The sequence below is a fragment of the Moschus berezovskii genome, chromosome 1 (assembly GCF_049115385.1).
Source record: "Moschus berezovskii isolate FMDL1 chromosome 1, NW_MosBer_1.0, whole genome shotgun sequence".
Lineage (NCBI taxonomy): Eukaryota > Metazoa > Chordata > Mammalia > Artiodactyla > Moschidae > Moschus > Moschus berezovskii.
This window is the reverse complement of record NC_142460.1, coordinates 57,351,024-57,373,496: the sequence shown is the minus strand read 5'-3', so window position 1 is coordinate 57,373,496 and position 22,473 is coordinate 57,351,024. Positions and strand designations below refer to the sequence as shown.

Genomic DNA, 22,473 nt, shown 5'->3' with positions numbered 1-22,473 from the left:
TTTGAACTGTGGTGCTGGAGAAGACTCTTGAGAGTCCCTTGGACTGCAAGGAGATCCAACCAGTCTATTCTAAAGGAGATCAGACCTAGGTGTTCATTGTAAGGACTGATGCTAAAGCTGAAACTCCAATACTTCGGCCACTTCATGCAAAGAGTTGACTCCCTGGAAAAGACTCTGATGCTGGGAGGGATTGGGTGCAGGAGGAGAAGGGGACGACAGAGGATGAGATGACTGGATGTCATCACTGACTCAATGGACATGAGTTTGAGTGAACTCTGGTAGTTGGTGATGGACAGGGAGGCCTGGCGTGCTGTGATTCATGGGGTCGCAAAGAGTCGGACAGATTGAGCGACTGAACTGAACTGAACTGTGTATACACACACACACACACACACACACACACACAGACACAAAGATAGATGATAGATAGATATTAAGACTATGATTTTTATTGCACAGGAATAAACAGGAATTTTTCAGTTCAATGACTCAGTCATATCCGACTGCGACCCCATGGATTGCAGCAAGCCAGGCCTCTCAGTCCATCACCAGCTATCAGAGCTTAGTCAAATTGTCATCGAGTCGGTGCTGCCATCCACACATCTCAACCTCTGTCATCACCTTTTCCTCCCACCTTCAATCTTTCCCAGCACCAGGGTCTTTTACAATCGGGTCTTTTCCAATTAGTTCTTTGCATCAGGTGGCCAAAGTTTTGGAGTTTCAGCTTCAGCATCAGTCCTTCCAATGAATATTCAGGACTGATTTCCTTTAAAATTGACTAGTTGGATCTCCATGCAGTCCATGGGACTTTTAAAGTCTTCTCCAACACCACAGTTCAAAAGCATCAGTTCTTTGGTGCTCAGCTTTCTTTATAGTTCAACTTTCACTGTCATACATGACTATGGCAAAACCATAGCTTTGACTAGACAGACCTTTGTTGGTAAAGTAATATCTCTGCTTTTTAATATGCTGTCTAGTTGGTCACAGCTTTTCTTTGAATAAGCAAGTGTCTTTTAAATTCATGGCTGCAGTCACCATCTGCAGTGATTTTGGAGCCCAAGAAAATAAACTCTTTCACTGATTCTATTGTTTTCCCATCTGACATGTAGTGATGGGACTGGATGCCATGATCTTAGTTTTCTGGATGTTGAGTTTTAAGCCAGCTTCTTCACTCTTGTCTTTGACTTGAATTTCTTCTTCTTCACTTTCTGCCATAAGGGTGGCATCATCTGCATATCTGAGATTATCAATAACCTCAATATTTCTCCCAGCAATCTTGATTCAAGCTTGTGCTTCATTCAGCCTGGCATTTCATGTGATGTATTCTGCATATAAGTTAAATAAGCAAGGTGAAAATATACTGCCTTGACGTACTCCTTTCCCAATTTGGAACCAGTCTGTTGTTCCATGTCCAGTTCTAACTGTTGCTTCTTGACCCGCATATAGGTTTCTCAAGAGGCAGGTCAGTTTGTCTGGTATTCCCATCTCTTGAAGAGTTTTCCAGTTTGTTGTGATCCACAGAGTCAAAGGCTTTGGTGTAGTCAATAAGGCAGAAGTAGATGTTTTACTGGCACTCTCTTGCTTGTTAGGTGATCAAGAAAATGTTGGCAGTTTGATCTCTGGTTCCTCTGGCTTTTCTAAATCCAGTTTCAACATCTGGAAATTCACCATTCACATACTGTTGAAGCCTGGCTTGGAGAATTTTAACATTACTTTGATAGCTTGTGAGGTAAGTCCAATTGTGCAGTAGTTTGGACATTCTTTGCATTGCCTTTTTTTCGGGATTGGAATGAAAACTGACATTTTCCAGTTCTGTGGCCACTGCTGAGTTTTCCAAATTTGCTGGCATATGGAGTGCAGCACTTTCACAGCATCATCTTTGAGGATTTGAAATAGCTTAGCTGGAATTCCATCACCTCCACTAGCTTTGTTCTTGGTGAGGCTTCCTAAGGCCCACTTGGCTTCAGATTCCAAGATGTCTGGCTCTAGGTGAGTGATCACACCATCGTGGTTATCTGGGTCATGAAGATCTTTTTTGTATAGTTCTTCTATGTATTCTTGCCACCTCTTCTTAATATCTTCTGCTTCTATTAGATCCATACCGTTAGGATTGACTTATATAACTACAGGTCTGATTTCAGGTCTATGACAAACTGCAAGATCTGGTGACTCACAGGAACAACAGGGATAAAAAAGAAATGGAGGAAACCATGTTTTCTTCTCTGAGGAGCCAAGAAAAGCATCCTATTGGTAAACTGACTTTGGGTTGTTTTTTCAGCTTTCAGTGATCTCTTTAATTGTCCTGTGATTCATAAGACTGGGACTGGTCACCAGGTAGACACTTGATTGTCTTTCTCTTTATTCTTTCCTCTTAATATGGGTGCTTGAGCAAGTAGTAGTTATGAAGCCCTTTGCTTTGAGATGAACAATAAGAATAGCCATAAGGATTATGTTGAACAGTTATGAACACTAACAATATGCCAGTCTATACTGGCATAGACTAAGCATAATACACACACATGAAGGACTTTAATCTTTATGTTAGTTAGACACTGATACTATGTCCCTGTAATTCTTGTGGAAGCTGAAACTAAAATTAAGGGACAAATCAGAGTTCTGCCCACATTTTAAAGGAATTTTTTAACTGGGAGATTTCTGTTACTACTGATGATATTTCTCCAACTCACTCCCTAATGTATGAGAGATGCGTAAGCGTGAGGTTAAGATTCTGATATCTAAACAAACATGTCCTAAATCTGCATGCTGCTATTGGAAACACGTGAGAGACATGTAAATTCAATTGGATTTTGATGGGGAGATATTAAAGTTATTTGCTAAAGATATAATTTTAATTAAAAATAAGTTTATTTGATAAAAATGAAAATTTAATACAATTTTAATGCTGAATCTAAGAAAACATTGACAGCATGATTGTTTGGTCCTATCTGTATTTGCATGCCTGTGGAAAATACATATGAGTAGTTACTTCTCTCCTTGTCATGATTTGTGAAATGGAGACAGCCAAATGGGGAGGATTTTTCAACCTTCTTTCCTTTAGACTAAACTCAACCACTTCAATCCTCTTTACCCCACGTGTTTTAATTATAAATAAAAAATTAAAGTAAAAGTCACTGGGTTGTGTCCAACTCTTTGAGACCCCATGGACTATAGAGTCCATGGAATTTTCCAGGCCAGAATACTGGAGTGGGTAGCCATTCCCTTCTCCAGGGGATCTCCCCAACTCAGGGATCGAACCCAGGTCTCCCTCATTGCAGGTGGATTCTTTACCATCAAAGCCACCAGGGAAGCCCAAGAATACTGGAGCAGGTAGCCTATCCTTTCTCCAGCATATCTTCCCAACCCAGGAATTGAACAGGGGTCTCCTGCATTGCAGGGGGATTCTTTACCAACTGAGCTATCAGGGAAGCCAAATTAAAGTTATGGAGTTTGTAATTTGTTTTGCTTGTTACAGTTTAGTTTTAACTAACCCTCACAGGTCATCTAAAAGAAAGAATGAGAAATTAAACATTATTTTACAAAGCATTATTTTCCTTTAAGAATATCTAGAACATCACAAAATATAAATATAGCATTTTATAAGTCATTCTCTTCTGGAACATATACATAAATAATTTTCTGATTCTTTAAATTACTAATCTGAAAAAAAATCCATTTTTTAAATCATTGAAATTTTTTGCTTGTGTTTTATTTTCCTAAGAATTTGAGAAATTACAGAAATAGATACACAAGCCAGGTTTCAAAACATGTACAATATTCTTGGGTGGTTTTGCATGGCCATCATGAATGAAACATCCTTGGTCACTGGCCAACATTGGATATAATATTGTACCCATTGGATAAGACTTGGAATCAGTAAACAAAACTGATAGGTGTAGCATTAAATCAGGTGTGAGGAAATTTTCTAAGAAAAATTAAGTGAGACCTAGAAAGGAGACAATAAAATACTGGACTATCTACAGGCATGCACTCACACTCACAGACACTCACACCCTACAGCTTGGATTTCTACAGTAGCTGAAGCACAGAATAATCTAATGTCGACTCTTGTATACTCCTGGTCCCATGAATAGCAATTCTTTTTTTATTTATGAGCTTGTGGGTATGAAGAATCAAACCCCAGGACATTTATTCAGAATATTTACGAAGTGAGCTTAATAGCAAAATGCAGAATTTTTCTTTCTCAGTTCAAAATGGTTTGTATTTTTAAACTCAACAATATAGTCAGACTCAACAAGAATTTGGAAAAAATTAGTACAAACAAATTGAAATAAAACAGGATGGGCGGATTAGGGATTAGAGTGACCCCAACCGAGTCTTTCTGTTTATTACTTGGATCAAAGTATAAGGAAGACAAAGAATGACCTAATTTTAATGCCAGTGACCTCAGAATAACCAGTCCTGCAAAGTATCATTTTTCCACTTCCAGGATTTCTCTGGGGAATTCAAATAAAAATTGGTTCTTTTCCTCCTCTGAGAGGACATCTGGAGAGTTTATCAATGGATAGGAATTTGTCTCTCACTGTGAAGAGCCTGTGATGTCTCTTCATGCACACCAGGGGAATGTAGGCTTTTTGAGCAGCTGCAGGCATTGGCGTTTTTTTAGACCTAGCCCCAGACATTGGGTCTGAAGGGGAAATTTATAGGCTGGGTGATGTGCACTGTGAGCTCACACTTTTACTAGACAAATTAGATAGGTTTCAATCCGTGCAGCTGTAAACGATGTCCTGCAGAGTTCCACCTGATCTTTTACAGCTTTTCATAAATCAGTACCTACTGGCCGCAGACTGCAGTCATTAAAAAGAAATCATGGAAATTACATGTTTGCTCAGGGGAAGCAAAAAAATAACTTTCCTCCCTTTCTTTCTGCCTCCTTGGATTTTGGTTTGTGAATTATTCTTTTGTGGATTTTCATACTGTTGCTTTAAAGAGGTACACATATATTTTCTTCCTACCAGCTCTTACTTTATTTGTAAATGATCATAACAATTAGCCCCAGATACTCGGGACAAATGTCAATAAGTAACTGCTAGGCCCAGGCCCAGGAATATCTTCTTATAATGATCTTATTTCGGTATTGCACTAAAATTGAATGTTAAGTTATCCTTTTATAATATAGAAAGACTCCTTTGGGTTTACAAAGGGCTTTATTTTTCATGTATTAAAAATAATTATTTATATATAATTCTTGAATGAATAAGTAGATGCCTACTGAGTCTAGAAGTAAATATTAGTAATGTTGAAGATGTATTCTATCCCACTATAATTGTGTGCTTTTTGTCTGTTGTTGTGAAGTTTCAGGGACCATAAAGAGTAGTTTCTCATCAGCAAAATGTTAATTATATCTATATTTATTGATATTATTGCCTGAGAATGGTAATATAATTTTCAATTCCTTTTATAATTTATTGCTAACATTTTTATTTCAAGGAGTATCTTATTGTATTTCAAGGGAAAATTGTGTATTTGCCAAATTTCTAAATGTGAATTTATGATCATTTTCATCTTTTTATCTCTAATATTAGAAATTCCAACTAAGATTAAATAAATTTAACTTGTCATCAGTAACTAAAAATAATTTTGAGTACATATAGTTCCCAACAGGAGACTAGTACATAAATGACATATTAAGGAGGAATAAAGTCATTGTGTTTATTTTAATTGTCTCTAGACCTTAAGGACAAAATCTTAGCAGTTATAGCTATTACATCTGGTTTAATTTCTCCCAATGGTAAAATTACTTGCTTTGATTTTTAAGATTAAAAAAAAAAAGAGATCACCTGAGTATTTGGAATATTTGCTTTCCTCTAAAATGTTCTTTATCATATTTGTTCAGTAAGGAAAGTCACCCTGTCAGTTTCAGAATTGAAAGTCAAAGTCATTTTGAGAAATAGATTGTTTTTTGGTCCTTAGACTTCTACTAAAGTATATAATATTTGTCAAAAAAAGTAGACATTCTCTAAAAGAAATATATTTTGTTCTCTTAAAGATTAGTAGCATTTGTTAATATTAATTTAGTGCCATTAGTGGGGAAAAATTACAAGTACTGCTTATTTTTGTTCTTATTTATTCTGCAACTTAATGAAGATAAACACCTACAAAGTTAGCAATTAGAATTATCACAATGAATCAATATATTTTTAATCATTTCAATTAAATTAAGTATAATTGACTCAAGAATATTATTCTAAGTATTTAAAATATATCATTTGTCTTTAGACTATAAATTAGGTTATCTTCATTTAGAACCTCATTCTAAGAATATTGAATGTATTATATCATTCTGTATGCCCAAAATTTATATTCTAAAAATTTATGATAGTATTGATGAATCCAATGACATGGCATTTGAAATTTTGTGAATTTAAAGAAAAAGTCATTTCTCTTTTTTATTTTATATACATAAATATCTCAAAATAAAGGCATCTTCTATCTGAATAGAAATGAATGAATTCATCTGTCATGCTTCGTTATTTTTAGTCTTTTAAATTTTTAAATTTATCTACATTAATAAAAGTAATACAATGAATTTATTTAAATCTAGGTGCTATATTTTATACATTTTATACATGTAAAATTAGTTGTTTATTATATAAACATAAATATGATATAATCTGTATTGCATATATATACAAAATATAAAACTAATCTTCACTATAGTTTCTTTTAAAAATGAATTTTGCTTACTTTTTAATCTGTATAACAAAACAAAGAGCTAATTCATTGGAAGAGAATCTGATGCTGGGAAAGACTGAGGGCAGGAGGAGAAGAGGGTGACAGAGGATGAGATGGTTGTATAGCATCACCGACTCAATGGACATGAGTTGGAGAAAACTCCAGGAGATAGTGAAAGACAGAGAAGCCTGGCATGCTGCGTCCATGGGGTTGCAAAGAGTCAGACATGCCTTAGCAACTAAACAACAAATAACAAAAACATATTATAAAATGAGGGAAAATTTATCTTTCTAAGACCACTTTCTATTTATTTTTATAGCAGCAATTTCTACCAAGAACTTCTTTAAGAAAGATTTTTCCAATTCTTAAAAAAGGAAGAGCTCTGTTTTTACCATTTTATACATGTGCATTATGACTATATTTTTCATTTTTTCTATATTTATCAAAAGCATTATTTTTGCATTGTATTCTTTTTCATCATCTCAGTTATAACTAAATCTCTTAAAATGTTGTACCTCATCTATCATTCTAAGAGAATCAAAACAACTACCTAAAAAAAACTCAATGTCCTTTCCTTTGTTGTCTTCTTTTGCCTCATTCTTTTGCAGCTATTGATAATACAATTCATTCTATCCACTTTTGGAAAATTCCTTGAGCTGTAGTTTTTCTAATGGTTTAAGTTTCATTCCTAACTCTGTTTCTATTTCTACCTATTACTTCATATGCTTCTGCTCTGACATTGGAACTGTTCTCCAAAACTCTAGACAGAGGCCATTTTCTTTCTTTCTGGATAGAAGTCTGTGCAGTGGGTTAGTGTTCTGAGATGACAGCTAATGTTTCAGACACTTTTCCTTCTAGGATTGCCACCTACTGGCTTGATTGGCTCTGGAGTCCTTTTTTATTCATTTATTTTATTAGAGGCTAATTATTTTACAATATTATATTGGTTGGTTTTGCCATACATTGACATGAATCTGCCCCGGGTGTACATGAGTCCCCCCTCCCCAAACCCCCCTCCCACCTCCCTCCTCCCCTTATCCTCCCTCTGGGTCATCCCCGCATACCAGCCCCAAGCATCCTGTAACATGCAACTACCCTGAACTGGTGATTCGTTTCACACATGATAATATACATGTTTCAATGCCATTCTCCCAAACCATCCCACCCTCACCCTCTCCCACAGAGTCCCCAAAACTGTTTTATACATCTGTGTCTCTTTTGCTGTTTCGTATACAGGGTTATCATTTGCATCTTTCTAAATTCCGTATATACGCGTTAGTATATTGTATTGGTGTTTTCCTTTCTGGCTTACTTCACTCTGTAGGCTCTCATAGGCTCTAGTTTCATCCACCTCATTAGAACTGATTCAAATGCATTCTTTTTAATTGCTGAGCAATACTCCATTGTGTATATGTACCAAAGCTTTCTTATCCATTCGTCTGCAGATGGACATATAGATTGCTTCCATGTCCTGGCTATTATAAACAGTGCTGCGATGAACATTGGAGTACAGGTGTCTCTTTCAATTCTGGTTTCCTCGGTGTGTACGCCCAGGAGTGCGATTGCTGGATCATATGGCAGTTCTATTTCCAGTTTTTTGAGGCATCTCCACACTGTTCTCCATAGTGGCTGTACTAGTTTGCATTTCCACCAACAGTGTACGAGGGTTCCCTTCTCTCCACACCCTCTCCAGCATTTATTGCATGTAGACTTTTGGATAGCAGCCATTCTGAATGGTGTGAAATGGTATCTCATTGTGGTTTTGATTTGCATCTCTCTGATTATGAGGGATGTTGAGCATTTTTTCATGTGTTTGTTAGCCATGTTTATGTCTTCTTTGGAGAAATGTCTATTTAGTTCTTTGGCCTATTTTTTGATTGGATCATTTATTTTTCTGGAATTGAGCTGCAGGAGCTGCTTGTATATAAGAAGTCTGAAATCTCCATAACCTACTGCGATAGTCTGTTATGCACTGTAGAAGCATTCATTCATTTCAATCAGTTTCTTGGTTCTTATAGACTTTTGAGGTCTACACAAAGCGAGGGAGGGATTTAGAGGCTTTAGAAACACCACTGACCACAGAGCAGCACAGGAGCAGCAAGGAGAAACTCCCAGTATGGGAGGCTGGGAGCGGGGTGTCTCACTGTCAACCCATGCAGACAAACACCCTCCACTATTCACAGACTACAGTCTCCCTATGATCCTTGGGATATGAGAGCTTTAAGTAGAAATTATATTATTATGTAGAAGAATAAAGATGGATATACTTGTAGGAAAAATCAGCATGACGAGATTGAGACTTGTACCTTCTAAATGTGTTTCTAATGGTGTTTTTTTTGAAAAAATTATCTTTGCTGAGAGAAGGCTTGAAATTGGATGCTGAGCTTTAGTCTCTGCCCTAGCTTGAGATGTAGCTTTCCATGTTCCTGTGGGACTCAGTCTCATTGTGTCCAAAATGCTCATCTTCCTCACAGAGCTGTTCATCCTTCCACACTGGGTACCCCGTTTAGTGACAGCACTGTCCTCAGAGTCCTCCTTGTTCACTTGGAAGTGTTCTCTGCTACTCCATGTGACTCTGCATGGCTCACTACTCACCATGTCTTATAATACTTCATTACAACTGTTTGAATTCACACCTTTTTTATAGATTTTCTCTTCTTAACTCTAGCCTAAGTCCTTCCCAAGACTGTTGAAATCACCTCTTTACTCCTTATCATGCACTCTTCCTCTCCAGCTCTTCTAGGTATATTTGCAGAGAACTACTCCACATGCTTTGACTGTGTGGATCACAATAAACTGTGGAAAATTCTGAAAGAGATGGGAATACCAGACCACCTGACCTGCCTCTTGAGAAACCTGTATGCAGGTCAGGAAGCAACAGTTAGAACTGGACATGGAACAGCAGACTGGTTCCAAATAGGAAAAGGAGTACATCAAGGCTGTACATGGTCACCTTGCTTATTTAACTTATATGCAGAGTACATCATGAGGAACGCTGGGCTGGAAGAAGCACAAGCTGGAATCAAGATTGCTGGGAGAAATATCAATAACCTCAGATATGCAGATGACACCACCCTTATGGCAGAAAGTGAAGAGGGACTCAAAAGCCTCTTGATGAAAGTGAAAGAGGAGAGTGAAAAGGTTGGCTTGAAGCTCAACATTCAGAAAACAAAGATCATGGCATGTGGTCCCATCACTTCATGGGAAGTAGATGGGGAAACAGTGGAAACCATGTCAGACTTTATTTTTTTGGGTTCCAAAATCACTGCGGATGCTGATTGCAGCCATGAAATTCAAAGATGCTTACTCCTTGGAAGGAAAGTTATGACCAGCCTAGATAGCATATTAAAAAGCAGAGACATTACTTTGCCAACCAAAGTCCGTCTAGTCAAGGCTATGGTTTTTCCCGTGGTCATGTATGGATGTGAGAGTTGGACTGTGAAGAAAGCTGATCACTGAAGAATTGATGCTTTTGAACTGTGGTGCTGGAGAAGACTCTTGAGAGTCCCTTGGACTTCAAGGAGATCCAACCAGTCCATTCTTAAGGAGCTCAATCCTGGGTGTTCATTGGAAGGACTGATGCTAAAGCTGAAACTCCAATACTTTGGCCACCTCATGCGACGAGTTGACTCACTGGAAAAGAGTCTGATGCTAGGAGGGATTGGGGGTGGGAGGAGACGGGGACGACAGAGAATGAGATGGCTGGATGGCATCACCGACTCGATGGACATGAGTTTGAGTGGACTCCGGGAGTTGGTGATGGACAGGGAAGCCTGGCGTGCTGTGGTTCATGGGGTCGCAAAAAGTCGGACACGACTGAGCGACTGAACTGAACTGAACTGAACTCCACGTGCAAAGTGAAGTATGTCATTTAACTGTCTTCAAAGGCTCCTCTTTTCTTCATGGACAAAAGTCCAGATTTCTAGAGATGACATGCAATCTTCCATTATCTGGTGAAATCATCTAGTGGCCCCTTCCTCATAATTCCTTTTTTAATCCTATATTATACCGGAAATAGATTATGCAGTGTAAATTGAAGTATTGTAAATTTTTGTGTGTCTTGATTTTCTGTACAGTGTTCTCCCAGCCTGATATGATCTGTTATCTACTGGTAGACATTTCACCCTTCATCCACTAGTTGCTCAGTTCCAAACAGTATTTCTCTGCAACTTCCAGCTCAAAGTAAACTAATTCTTTGTTCATGATTCCTAAACACTTTGTCTTTTTGCTCCAATAATTACTTAATCTGAGGGATATTACAGTTGACCTTGAACAGGACTGAAATTCATTTAGTCTGTCCTCCCTATCTGCAGTTTCTCCTATCTGAGATTCCTTGGCACCCCCAGATTCAACCAACCACAAACCCTGTAGTAGTGTAATGTTTGCTACTGAAAAATATCTGTGTGTAAATGGACCCCTATAAGCTTCCCCAGTGACTCAGCGGTAAAGAATCTGCTTGCAATGTAGGCACCTCAGGAGCTGCGAGTTTGATCCCTGGATTGGGAAGATCCCCTGGTGGAGGGCTTGGCAACCCACTCCAGTATTCTTACCTGGAAAATCCCACAGATAGAGGAGCCTAGCAGGCTACAGTCCATGGGGTTGCAAAGAGTCAGAAACGACTAAAGAGGAGGAGCATGTACACACCCATGGACCCCTACAATTCAAACCTGTGCTATTCAAGGGTTAATTGTGGAGTATTGCTGAACTTTTCCTCCTATTTTAAAGGCAAGCTGTTGCAAGTGGAGGCTATGTCTCTTTACCTGTATAGTCACCATGTGCTAAGTTATTCCAGTCCTGTCCAGCTCTTTGGGACACTATGAACTATAGCCTGCCAGGCTCTTCTGACCATGGGATTCTCCAGGCAAGAATACTGGAGTGGGTTGCCATGCCCTCCTCCAGAGGATTTTCCTGACCAGTGTCTCTTATGTCTCCTGCATTGGCAGGCAAGCTCTTTACTATGAGCTGCCACTTGGGAAGCCCTCAGGGCCTAGTATAACACTTCACACAAAGTAAATGCTAAATAAATCTTCATACTGATGTACAGTCAAAACTTCAAATTTATTCATGTCTCCTCCATTACTCTACTTTTAGGAAAATGAATCAATTACTGGAGAACAAACATAAAATTTACTCCAACTTCCTTTCCTTTCTCACCACTTCTTGCAACATCTAAGTAAGTTTTTAATCTGATACACCACGACCATCTGCTTAAACACATTCCCTACTTCCAGCAATGATATTCACAAATACACTCTCACTGGAAGATTCTTTGGGAATGTTTCTGCTATGAATCACCAACTCTAAGGAAGGCTGAAAAGTAAAATAATGCATTATAGTAAGATTTCTGTAGCAGTATATGAAATAAAATGTGCCATAAAACTAACTAGACTCAGGAAGACTCTGGAAAACAACATCCCTATAAAAAATGATAGACTGATGTTGTTTTTCCTAAAGGACTTTATAGACATAATTCTTTACATTGATCCAAATAACTAAGTCATTCAGAAATTTGAATCCTTGGTGCCATCCACAGACTCAGATTGAGATAGTCTCCAAGTGTATTGAAGAGGAAGGGAAACATAAGATTTATGCTTAGGGGAAATAAAAGAAAACTAGGGTTAGGGTTAGGGGAAAATTATAAGCTTTTTCTTTTATGACTAGTGTCTGTAGAAATCCATATAATGAATAGGAAAAAGAACTGGAATGTTTTTTTCTAAAAATTGTGTGTCTGTTGAAATGGAACTTTATTATTATTTCAGCAAATATATATTCATATATGTAACAGATATTTATTGAGTTTCGAGCATCAACTTGGTAATACAAGGGAAGCATGGCATCTGATCTCACTGGTCTTAGAGTTAATTGGAGGAATGAATACTTAGAAAATGCACACAACTGAAGTACAGTTGGGATGAAGAAGAAGGACACAGTGGCCTGTAAAACAATTAATAGTGTCGACCTTTAAATCTTGTTGCCAGAGAATGCCTCAATTAAGACAAGGCATAGAAACTGCTTTCCAAGGGAAATGGACACAAAGAAGAATCTTAAGACAAGGAGAACAGCATGAGCTACTGTTCTCATGTCTGACATGCTTTGACTTTCTGAAGGAACCTGAAGTTGGTCACTGAGGCTACCACGCTATTTAAGTGAAAGGAGCTCGGGTTGAAAGACTGAAATGCTCCCCACAAAGCAGTTGTGTAAATCAAACAGCCTTACATCTCTGCCTTAAATGCCTTAATGGGTTCCTCATGCATTTCAAAAAATTCCAAAGTCCTCCCCATGACCTGGGCAGCCTCAAGTACTCTGGCTTCTGTTTGCCTTCTTGTGACAGACTCTTCCTTTCCCTTCTGTCCTTCCATTATGTTGCTGTCCTTCTGTCATTTTCAAGAACCCTTTAGACTCATCTGTAGTTTTACTATGCCTAGAGTTCTTTTTTTCTTTCCCCAAACCACCCTTTAATGATCGATCACAGCCTTTTATTTATTTCCTTCCTATAATCCGTGCCAGTCTATTGTCTATTTGTATACATTATAAAAGATGTCTTTATCTTATAGAATGTAAACTCCAGGATTGTAAGAAACATATTCGTCTTCATCACTGTTCTCCATCATCTGCACATGCCTAGCAAACAGTAGATTAGCATACAATAAATAATTGTTAAAAAATGAAGAAATTAATATTTGAATAAAAGAAAGGACACTGGAGGAGCAAGGGTATTTAAATTATCAAAAAGAATATAGGTTTTTTGCCCCTAAGTATAATGGAAATTCAAAATCTGTTATAAAGAGGTGACAAATTATATCTTATATACACAATTTATTGAATTATCTAGGCATGTATATTGGAGTGGGTAGCTATTCCCTTCTCCAGGACATCTTCCTAACCTAGGAATCGAACCTGGGTCTCCTACATTGCAGGCAGAGTATTTACCATCTGAGTCACCAGGAGAGCCTAATATATATTTATCAATATATACAGATTGATAGGAGAATTCTGAAGACTCTGTGAGAGATGCTCAAAGTGGGACAAGAATGGAATCAGGGGACACATTAGGAGACTACTGCAGTGCCCTAGGTCAGAAGGAGAAAAAGTCATAGGAGAGAGTGTTTGCAGTGAAAAGGGAGATAAATGGATCAGGTTGACACAGTGAGCACCTGGGTTGCAGTGTGGAGTCCAAGAAAGTGGGGCCAAAATGGTTCTGATAATGACTGGGCAGATGTATAGGTGCTGGTATATTCAGCTAAATTCAAAATGCAGTGGGAGGATGAGATTATCAGGAGTAAATAAAAGGATAAATTTTTGAATATTATGTTTTGAAATGTCTGTCTTTGAGACCCTTATTGGAGAAGTTTGGCTCTGAAGGGTGGTAGAAAAATAAGGAAGTGGTTGACAAGAGATGTGGCATCAGCAGAGGTGATGTTGATAAGTAGCCTTTTCTAAGTTCCCTTGATGATAAAAATTACCCGGAGTTTTTTTTATCAAATGTCCAAATTCCACTCTCCTTTCTTGCAGATTCTGAATTAGTAGCTTGGGTTCAGTCAGTTCAGTTCAGTTCAGTCGCTCAGTCGTGTCCGACTCTCCGCGACCCCATGAATCACAGCACGCCAGGCCTCCCTGTCCATCACCAACTCCCGGCGTTCACTCAGACTCATGTCCATTGAGTCGGTGGTTAGACCTGGATATTTGAACATTTAATAAATTCCCTCTGGTGATTCTTTTACTAGGGTAATTTGAGAAACAATGTAATAGAACATATTTTTATGGCAATAATCTTGCAGAAATAAAGAGCCTGCTTATGCCGGAGAGAGGGAAAGAGGCTGGATACACAGGGGATGAGAAGGAGAGAGAGAAAGGCATTTGCCTCTGACATTGGAGGCATACTTTCTCTCTCTCTTCTAATTACAGGAAAGAAGCACTCTCCTCTCTTGTAATTATAGGGAAGAAGAACACCAGTATGTTTTTGCTTTGCTGCTGGAATTTTCCATCTGATGGCTTGTATTTTCTCAATAAAGCATGTGGCAAGGCCATTACTGGAAAATTAAAGGGGAAGGGGAAATCAGCTATGAAAAATAATAAAATAATCATTGTCAAAAGTGGGAAAGAAAATTTTCTAAAGAAAAATAAGATCTTTTGACATTGTTGCATGGGACCATAAGGTTGTCATTAATAAATTTATAAAGGCATAATCTGCCCAGATGTGCATTTTAATGTCAATAAGAAAACATAAGCACAATTTCTTGAAATTTTTATAGTGAATTAAGAAAAATATGTCCCCTAAAATTACATATTTTGTGACAAAATAAATGGAATATATTAAAGTATTACATAATATATATTAGTATAAAAATGTTCAGTTACTTTAATAAGAATGTAATAGTGAATTTAACAAAGTTTGAATATGATAATATATAATGACATAATATGATCTGATATTAAGATTAATTTCCCATATAGGATTGGGTTTAACTATCTAGATAATATTACATGAGCTAGTTTTTATATTGGTAGTGACCTTATGGAAATGGCTTGAATGCTCTTTTATGATATGGAAATAGTTGAAAAGATACTCTTTTGCTATTGTGTAAAGTTTAAAAGAAATGGCTTCAGGGTATAAAATGAGGTCCGTATGGCTCAGGGAAAGGCAGGTTTGTTATCCTGTTGGTTGTTAAACTGTCAGGTGGATTTCCAAATGAGTCTGCACAGTCTCATTCTGAAATTTAGGACAGAAATTCATCCTTGCAGGATAAATTATCAGTAGTTTACCTATTGGATATATATGAATAAATTCAATATTATTGATCTCCTAAAAGTTATTTCTAACAAATAATCTATGACTCTTGTATACTTACATTAAGATTTTGATGCAAATTCTCTTTATACATTTTATTCAAATGTAATGTAAAAGCTGGATCATATATGCTTGGTATAATTGTTTCCATTAAGGTAAAAAATTACATACTCTAAGTGCATTAGCAAGTACTCTATCGAGTTGAAAGTCACAACTCTTAATACCTGTCAGTGAAAACAACGGATGTGCACAAAAATAAAATCCTTTCCTATAAAGTATTATATTAAATCTTTTATACATCAGTCACAGTAAATCATCATTATGCATTATGTATACATGTTAATATTGTGGATTTTTGTGCACAGTAGGTGTAGTTCTTTTACTGAAACTCTGTAATTTAAGAACACATTATCAAAATGTAGAACTGTTTTTCACTTATGTGTACAAGGAGCATATAATTGACACTTTTCAAAACCATTAGGACAACTCAGTGATTCTCAGCTGGGAGGATTATGCATCAAGTCTAATGGACATTGTGCCCTCAGGGTTGCCTCACGGCTACAATGTGTTGACATTTGCGTTGCTGTCCAGAAACACTGACATTATTATACTCTTAGTTTTATCCTTCACAGTGTCTAACAAAGTAATTGACACATAATATGGGTTAAACAAAGATTTGTTTAATCAAGGGAAAATTGCATTCTGCTAGCCAGTGCAATGGCTTGGTGGCACTATTATTATTTTTGTAATTTTATTTTAAATGAGGATTAAATCAAGACTTCACTAGAATTCCCCAACACTCTAGATATCCTTTTTTTTTTTTTTTTTTTAAGTAACAGAGAGTGGAAAGAATCTATGTGTTCAGGGTTTCTATTGTGCAAATCCTGAAGCCTGAATGTATACGTGCTTCTAGGTAAGATGCAAGTTAACCAGTATCAGAACTTTATCAGTGTCATTAAACAGAATGAAATTTCCTCCTGAAAGTTTATAAAGAAAAAACAAAACATGTCTTTCTAATCTTGAGGAATATAAGTGTCAAAGTATGCAGTTGGAGGAGTGGAAGAGAAAAATTAATACCTTAGAGATAAAAATACATTCATCTCAGAGAGAGTGCAGGATGTAAAATCAAATGTGTCACCTTGCTGCCGCACTGGTGATGATCTTCAGACTGCCTGGGTTCCGGATAAGCTTGTCCAGAATGCTGACAATCTGCTCAAACTTGGGTCTGTTGTTTCTGTCTTTCTGCCAGCAGTCTAGCATCAGCTGATACAATGCAGCTGGGCAGTCCATGGGGGGTGGCAGTCGATAGCCTTCATCCACAGCTTTAATTACCTGTGTGAGATGCAAAGTTTCCGGGGACTTAAAGAGGTGGAATTCTTTTATTATAATACTTCTTTTGGGGCAGGTCACACTTACACATATATTTCAAAGTAAAGTGAAAAGGTTTTCATTTTAAATTTCTTAAAAGGATAACAGTTTATTAACTAAATATTATTCATCTCTGAAAATGTTATATAAATAAGATTGAGACAGAGAAAGTGGATTTAGGAAAGAAAAGTTAGTTCAGTAACTTTCTAGATTAAAATCAAAAGAAATGTTCTAAGATACCGGAAATTTAGAAAACTATAAAGAAACTCTTATGTGGTAATACATATTTCTGTGAAAATTATATATAAATGGATGAATGCAGAAAAAATACCACAGATTTTTAGTTATATCACAGTTCAAATGGTACCTCTCAAATCATAGTCAGTTCCTTTGTTAAAAGCCCATGGGTTGAACAATTAAATGACTCCTAGGTAATCAGCATTTTTAAATCATGTAAAATCATGATTTTCAAACATTACTTTGTATCAGAATCATCTGGAGAAGTTATTAATACACAAATAGCTAATCTTTGATTCAATAACTCTGAGGAAAGTCCTGAGAATTTGCATCCCTACAAATTCCCAGACCTTTTTAAAGCTGTTGGTCCAGAGAGCACATTTTGAGATCCTCTGATACAGAAAGAATTTGGAAAATAGAGATGTGGAAAAGTGAGTCTGATTTTCCCAGTGTCTTTATAAAACATGGCTTGTTTGAAGAAGTTCAGAAAGGTTTTTATATCCAAATACATTAAAAGCAATTTTATATGTGGTGTGTAGGAAATGACTAAAAGCATCTCAGCTTTCCTTCTTATGTGTCTTTGAGATCATGCTCAGTTTCTGGCTAAGCATAAAGAAAACTCCCTGTGTGCTGAATCCATATGCCAATAGCATCCTTGCGCTAAGCATTAGCAAAGCATGACTTATAAAAACAAAAATCCTTTTGAAAAATCATATCACAGTTGTAAAAGAAAGTTAACGATTATTTTCTCTATATCGAGACTTCAATTTGTATAACTAACTTCATGTGCAAGTTTAATACATTATAAGAAACATGTTAGAGATTGATTGTTTTGTCTGACTTTGGGAAATACTATATTTAAGTAAACAAAATGTTGGCACAGATGCATTAATTGAATCTACAAAGGATGGCAGAGTGTATCTTACTAATGTTACCCTGAGACAATTTTGTAGCAAAAATAATTCAAACATTTCTTGATATCTATTGGCCATTTTGTCAGGCACTTATTTAATTACATTTTATTACAAATGTTTTCCTTTTGTCTCACTTCTAAACCCCTGCTTTAGGGAAAAATGTGAAGCTGTCAGAGCAACTCAATTAATATCTTTATGAGATTTGGAAACAATTTCGTTTCTTCTAAGTATTCTGTTTCAATGTCACAAACTGGGAGCCACCTGGTTTCATTATGCTCCACTTCCTTGCACAGCTTGATCTCTTAATCTGAACCCATAACTCATAGACTACAAATACTTACATCCTGATTGGACATCTCCCAGTATGGTCTCTCTCCATAGGACATCACCTCCCAGAGAACAATCCCGTAACTCCATACGTCGCTGGCTGATGTGAATTTGCGGTAGGCTATGGCTTCTGGTGATGTCCACCGGATTGGGATCTTTCCTCCCTTTGGATGTAAAATCATATATACATACAAGATCAATGACTAAAACATACTATAAACATACTATATGTCATCTGAAATCTGACTGAACTTGTCGGGGCATTTCTTTTATGAAATGGACTGTGGGTTTCTTCTGATATATCTCGATGTTCATCTATTCTAATACCAACGAGTGAATGGCAAAGGGAAAAACATTTGAAAATTGCTAAAATGCTGACATTTTAAATCAGTATGGCACATTTAACAGTCATCTGTAACGACACTTAAATTAGATAGGATATATCATATATAAGAATGAATTGAGGTGGATGTGTGTGCTTAGTTGCTCAGTCATGTCTGACTCTTTGCGACACTATGGACTGTAACCCGTCTGGCTCCTCTGTCCATGGGGGTTCTCTAGGCAAGAATATTGGAGTGGGCTGCCATGCTATCCTCCAGGGGATCTTCCCAACCCAGGAATTGAATCCAGGTCTATTAATTGAGATATCTCAAATCAACTTTTATTGATTTAATAAATTTATGCATGAGCAAACAAACTTAGTGCTAATGTTGATTTGTAAAGAATTTATCCCACTTCTTGACACACAATTTCTTGTAGGCATTTGTTAATTAAATATATTGCAAATGAAATTATACATCTAAAAACACTTTAATATATTCATCAATCATCTTAATTAATTTACTCAGTGCCTTACTCTACCATTAGCCGCTGAAGTACCCTCCATGTACAAGGTAGGCACCATATGAGCTAGAAACACATAATGATTACAATCTGAGAATTTACAGTCTAGAGCAGATATTGCTTCTATGAGTTATGGGAGATATAAATGTATAACTCCCATGGAATTTGCTCTCAGTTTAATAAATACATTTAATAAAGATGTGCTGAGTAGTAACCATATGGGAAGTATTATGGTAGTCACTCTGGGTGAGACGAACATAAATAACACGCTGGCCCTTCTGTTTGGGAAATATCAAGCAAATAGTGAAGATAATTAGTTGTTGTGAATAACTAAATGCAGGGAGAAATAAGTATCTAGTGCTTCACATCTGAAACTTTACAATAGAGTCGTCTTGGGCTCATGCTGATTAAAACAGAAATTCTGATTCAGTAGTTCCAGAGTGTAGGCAGGATCTGCAGGTGATTCGGGAGCTTTTTAGAAATCAGATCCTGCCTGCATTTAGAAAGAAGGCCGTAGTGGAACTGCTGTGGTGCAGAACATGGAGCCAAGTTTCTCACTAGAGAAACTGAGGAGGTCACATAAGAATTGAGCCTTGTAAATTGTACCAAATTTTATATAACCAGGAAAAAGGGATAGATTTTCCAAAGAATTCATATTATCAAAATCTTGCACTGTATTCATCAAAGTGTGTTCTATCGACATTTACCTCATAGGACTTCACTGCTTCTTAAGTAATGCTGCTGCTGCTGCTGCTAAGTCACTTCAGTCGTGTCCGACTCTGTGTGACCCCATAGACGGCAGCTTGGGAGCTAAGTTATTAAATCTCATTATGCTTGAATTTCCTATTCTGTTATTTTGGAAACTAACAGTCCATAGAATCATTGTGAGGCTAAATGACAAATTTCAGTAAAATCTGTAGCATAGTTCCAGGCATACAGTAAAGCCTCAAGAAACATTAGCTGAATACTACCATACTTTTAGAGAAATGGCATAAATCAAAGCACAGAGGAGGAAAATATATGTTCTGGAAAAACAGTTTCCAGTGTGGTAATACTACAGAAAATGTGGAGACATGTAATAGAAGAGGATGGCAAAAGGTCGCACTGGCTTTAATCACAGCAACATGGAGCAAGCGTTATCCTTGAGAGGAGAGTGGCATGTGCGATTGGAACCAGCTCAGTAAACTGCTTGACACTTTTCTTCGGTATTTTCACACAAGACAGCTGTTAAGAAAGAGTACTGTCAGGAGGTCTTTGAAGGAGGTCAGGCTTTCACGGGGTTTTGAAGGATGCATGCAACTGGAGAGAAGTAGCACGAAAAGAAGGACTGAGCACAGCCTTCTTGAGATGATTCCAGCCTCAGGGCTGTCCATGATTTATACAGTGCAGTAAAATCAAGTTGGAGAGATGGGGGCTGGACTACGAGAGCTTTGGGAGTTAGTGAGAAACACTATAGAGCTCAGCGTGCACTGGAGTCAAGATGATCCAGAACCAGAAAGAAAGCAGAAAACACTATGGAGAAGTCCCTCTGCTGTTCACCTGAAACTATCACAAAATTGTTTGCTAACTGGCTACACTCAAATACAAAATAAAAATTTTTTAAAAGAGGGCTTATTTTCTTATAAGTTGACTCTTTACTTTCTATCTCACTTATATTCACTTATTCATTCTCATTTTTATAGTTTGTATTCTTTTCAAAAGAAATGTAAAAGATCCTTTTTTATATTTAAATTTGGAGGGGTTTTTTACCCCGGTCTAATATTACCCTTTCTCTGACAATACATTCAATGCTAATAATAACGTTTTAAAAAAGAAATTAACTTACTTGCACCTGCCAAGACCAAGTTTGGTTTTTAAGGATTCAAGATTTCAAACACTATCCCATCATTTTGATAAAAACAGAACTACACATGTGACATTTAACTGAATCTATTCAGGAAGCCAAATGGAATTAAAGGGCATACAGTCATTCTCTTTTAAAGAACTCTGAGAATTAACAGAAGTCAAAAAAATTGTATTCATGGGGCAAAGAAACGATAATATTTAAAAATCTCAGCTGAATGTCTTATCTTTGCTACAGACACTTTGCCATTTCCTTTCCTTTGCCCCAAACAATTTACTAGTAGCACAAAAATTGCACTAAGGAAAGAAAAATCTCCATGTTGAAAACTTTGTATCTACTAAGAAAATATAAAGCACAGATATGTATCACCTTATCAAGATCTCTTGAATTAAAAATACAGACATAAAGAAAAAAAATCCAGACCAATAGATTGATGGCAAACATAAACAAGATGTTTTAGACTGATTGGTTTTGCCCTGAAAATGAAGTGATAATCATACATTCAAGATTCTCATCCTGCCCCTAGGCAGCGATCACTGGATGAAAAAGAGAATGAAGATGATTAAGGATTATTGATTAGTATTCAAGGATTTTTTTTTTGTCATTGGCAATAGATTTACAATATACATAAAGCAACAAATAAAGTGTTTAATCTTTAATAGAGTATTCAATGATTGTTTTGCCCTTTCTTCCATTCCAATTCCCTTCAAATAGCACACTGTTACAGTTTGTGTAAAGAATTTGATAAATGAATATATAAAGGAAAGCTTATTGCCAACTATTAATACAAAGTATTCAAGTTTATCATTTGTTTTTATTGTTGCAAAAAATACAAGAGAGTAAGAAGAGTTTTATAAATTTTTTACTTTTTCCGTGATCAGTAAACAACTTGGCACTCTGTCTTCAAATGAGAGAAAAATAAACCAACATATTCATAGTATACACTTAATTAGAAATCAAACTACAGGAGCAATTCTGAGCTCATAATATTGTAGAGTTTGAGGAAGGATGAGTGTCCTGTTATTACAAACTCTTTAAATTGAACATTATAGCTTCAAATACTTTATATTCAAGATTAGTAAAATAAATGTGAATAGTAGCTTTTATCCCACGAAAGTAGGTTTGTTGCTCAGTCATGTCCAATTCTTTGCGACCCCGTGTACAACACCCTGTCAGACTCCTCTGTCCATGGATTCTCTAGGCAAGAATCCTGGAGTGGGTAGCCATTCCCTTCTCCAGGGAATCTTTCTGACCGAGGGATAGAACCTGCTGCTGCTGCTGCTAAGTCACTTCAGTCGTGTCCGACTCTGTGTGACCCCATAGACAGAAGCCCACCAGGCTCCCCCATCCCTGGGATTCTCCAGGCAAGAACACTGGAGTGGGTTGCCATTTCCTTCTCCAATGTGTGAAAGTGAAAAGTGAAAGTGAAGTCGCTCAGTCGTGTCCGACCCTTAGCGACC

The 22,473-nt window shown here is 36.9% G+C and overlaps 1 protein-coding gene across 1 annotated transcript in view; it reads right to left on the bottom strand.

Moving 5' to 3' along the window:
- The window catches only part of EPHA3 (EPH receptor A3), a 432,011-nt gene that overhangs the window by 12,362 nt on the left and 397,176 nt on the right, over positions 1–22,473 (bottom strand). Inside the window, exons 14-15 of the mRNA XM_055433436.2 lie at positions 18,342–18,491; positions 16,620–16,813 (exon numbers count right to left, since the gene is read on the bottom strand). Of these exons, the coding sequence (XP_055289411.1) occupies positions 16,620–16,813; positions 18,342–18,491 (344 nt within the window). The remainder of the gene's footprint in view (positions 1–16,619; positions 16,814–18,341; positions 18,492–22,473) is intronic.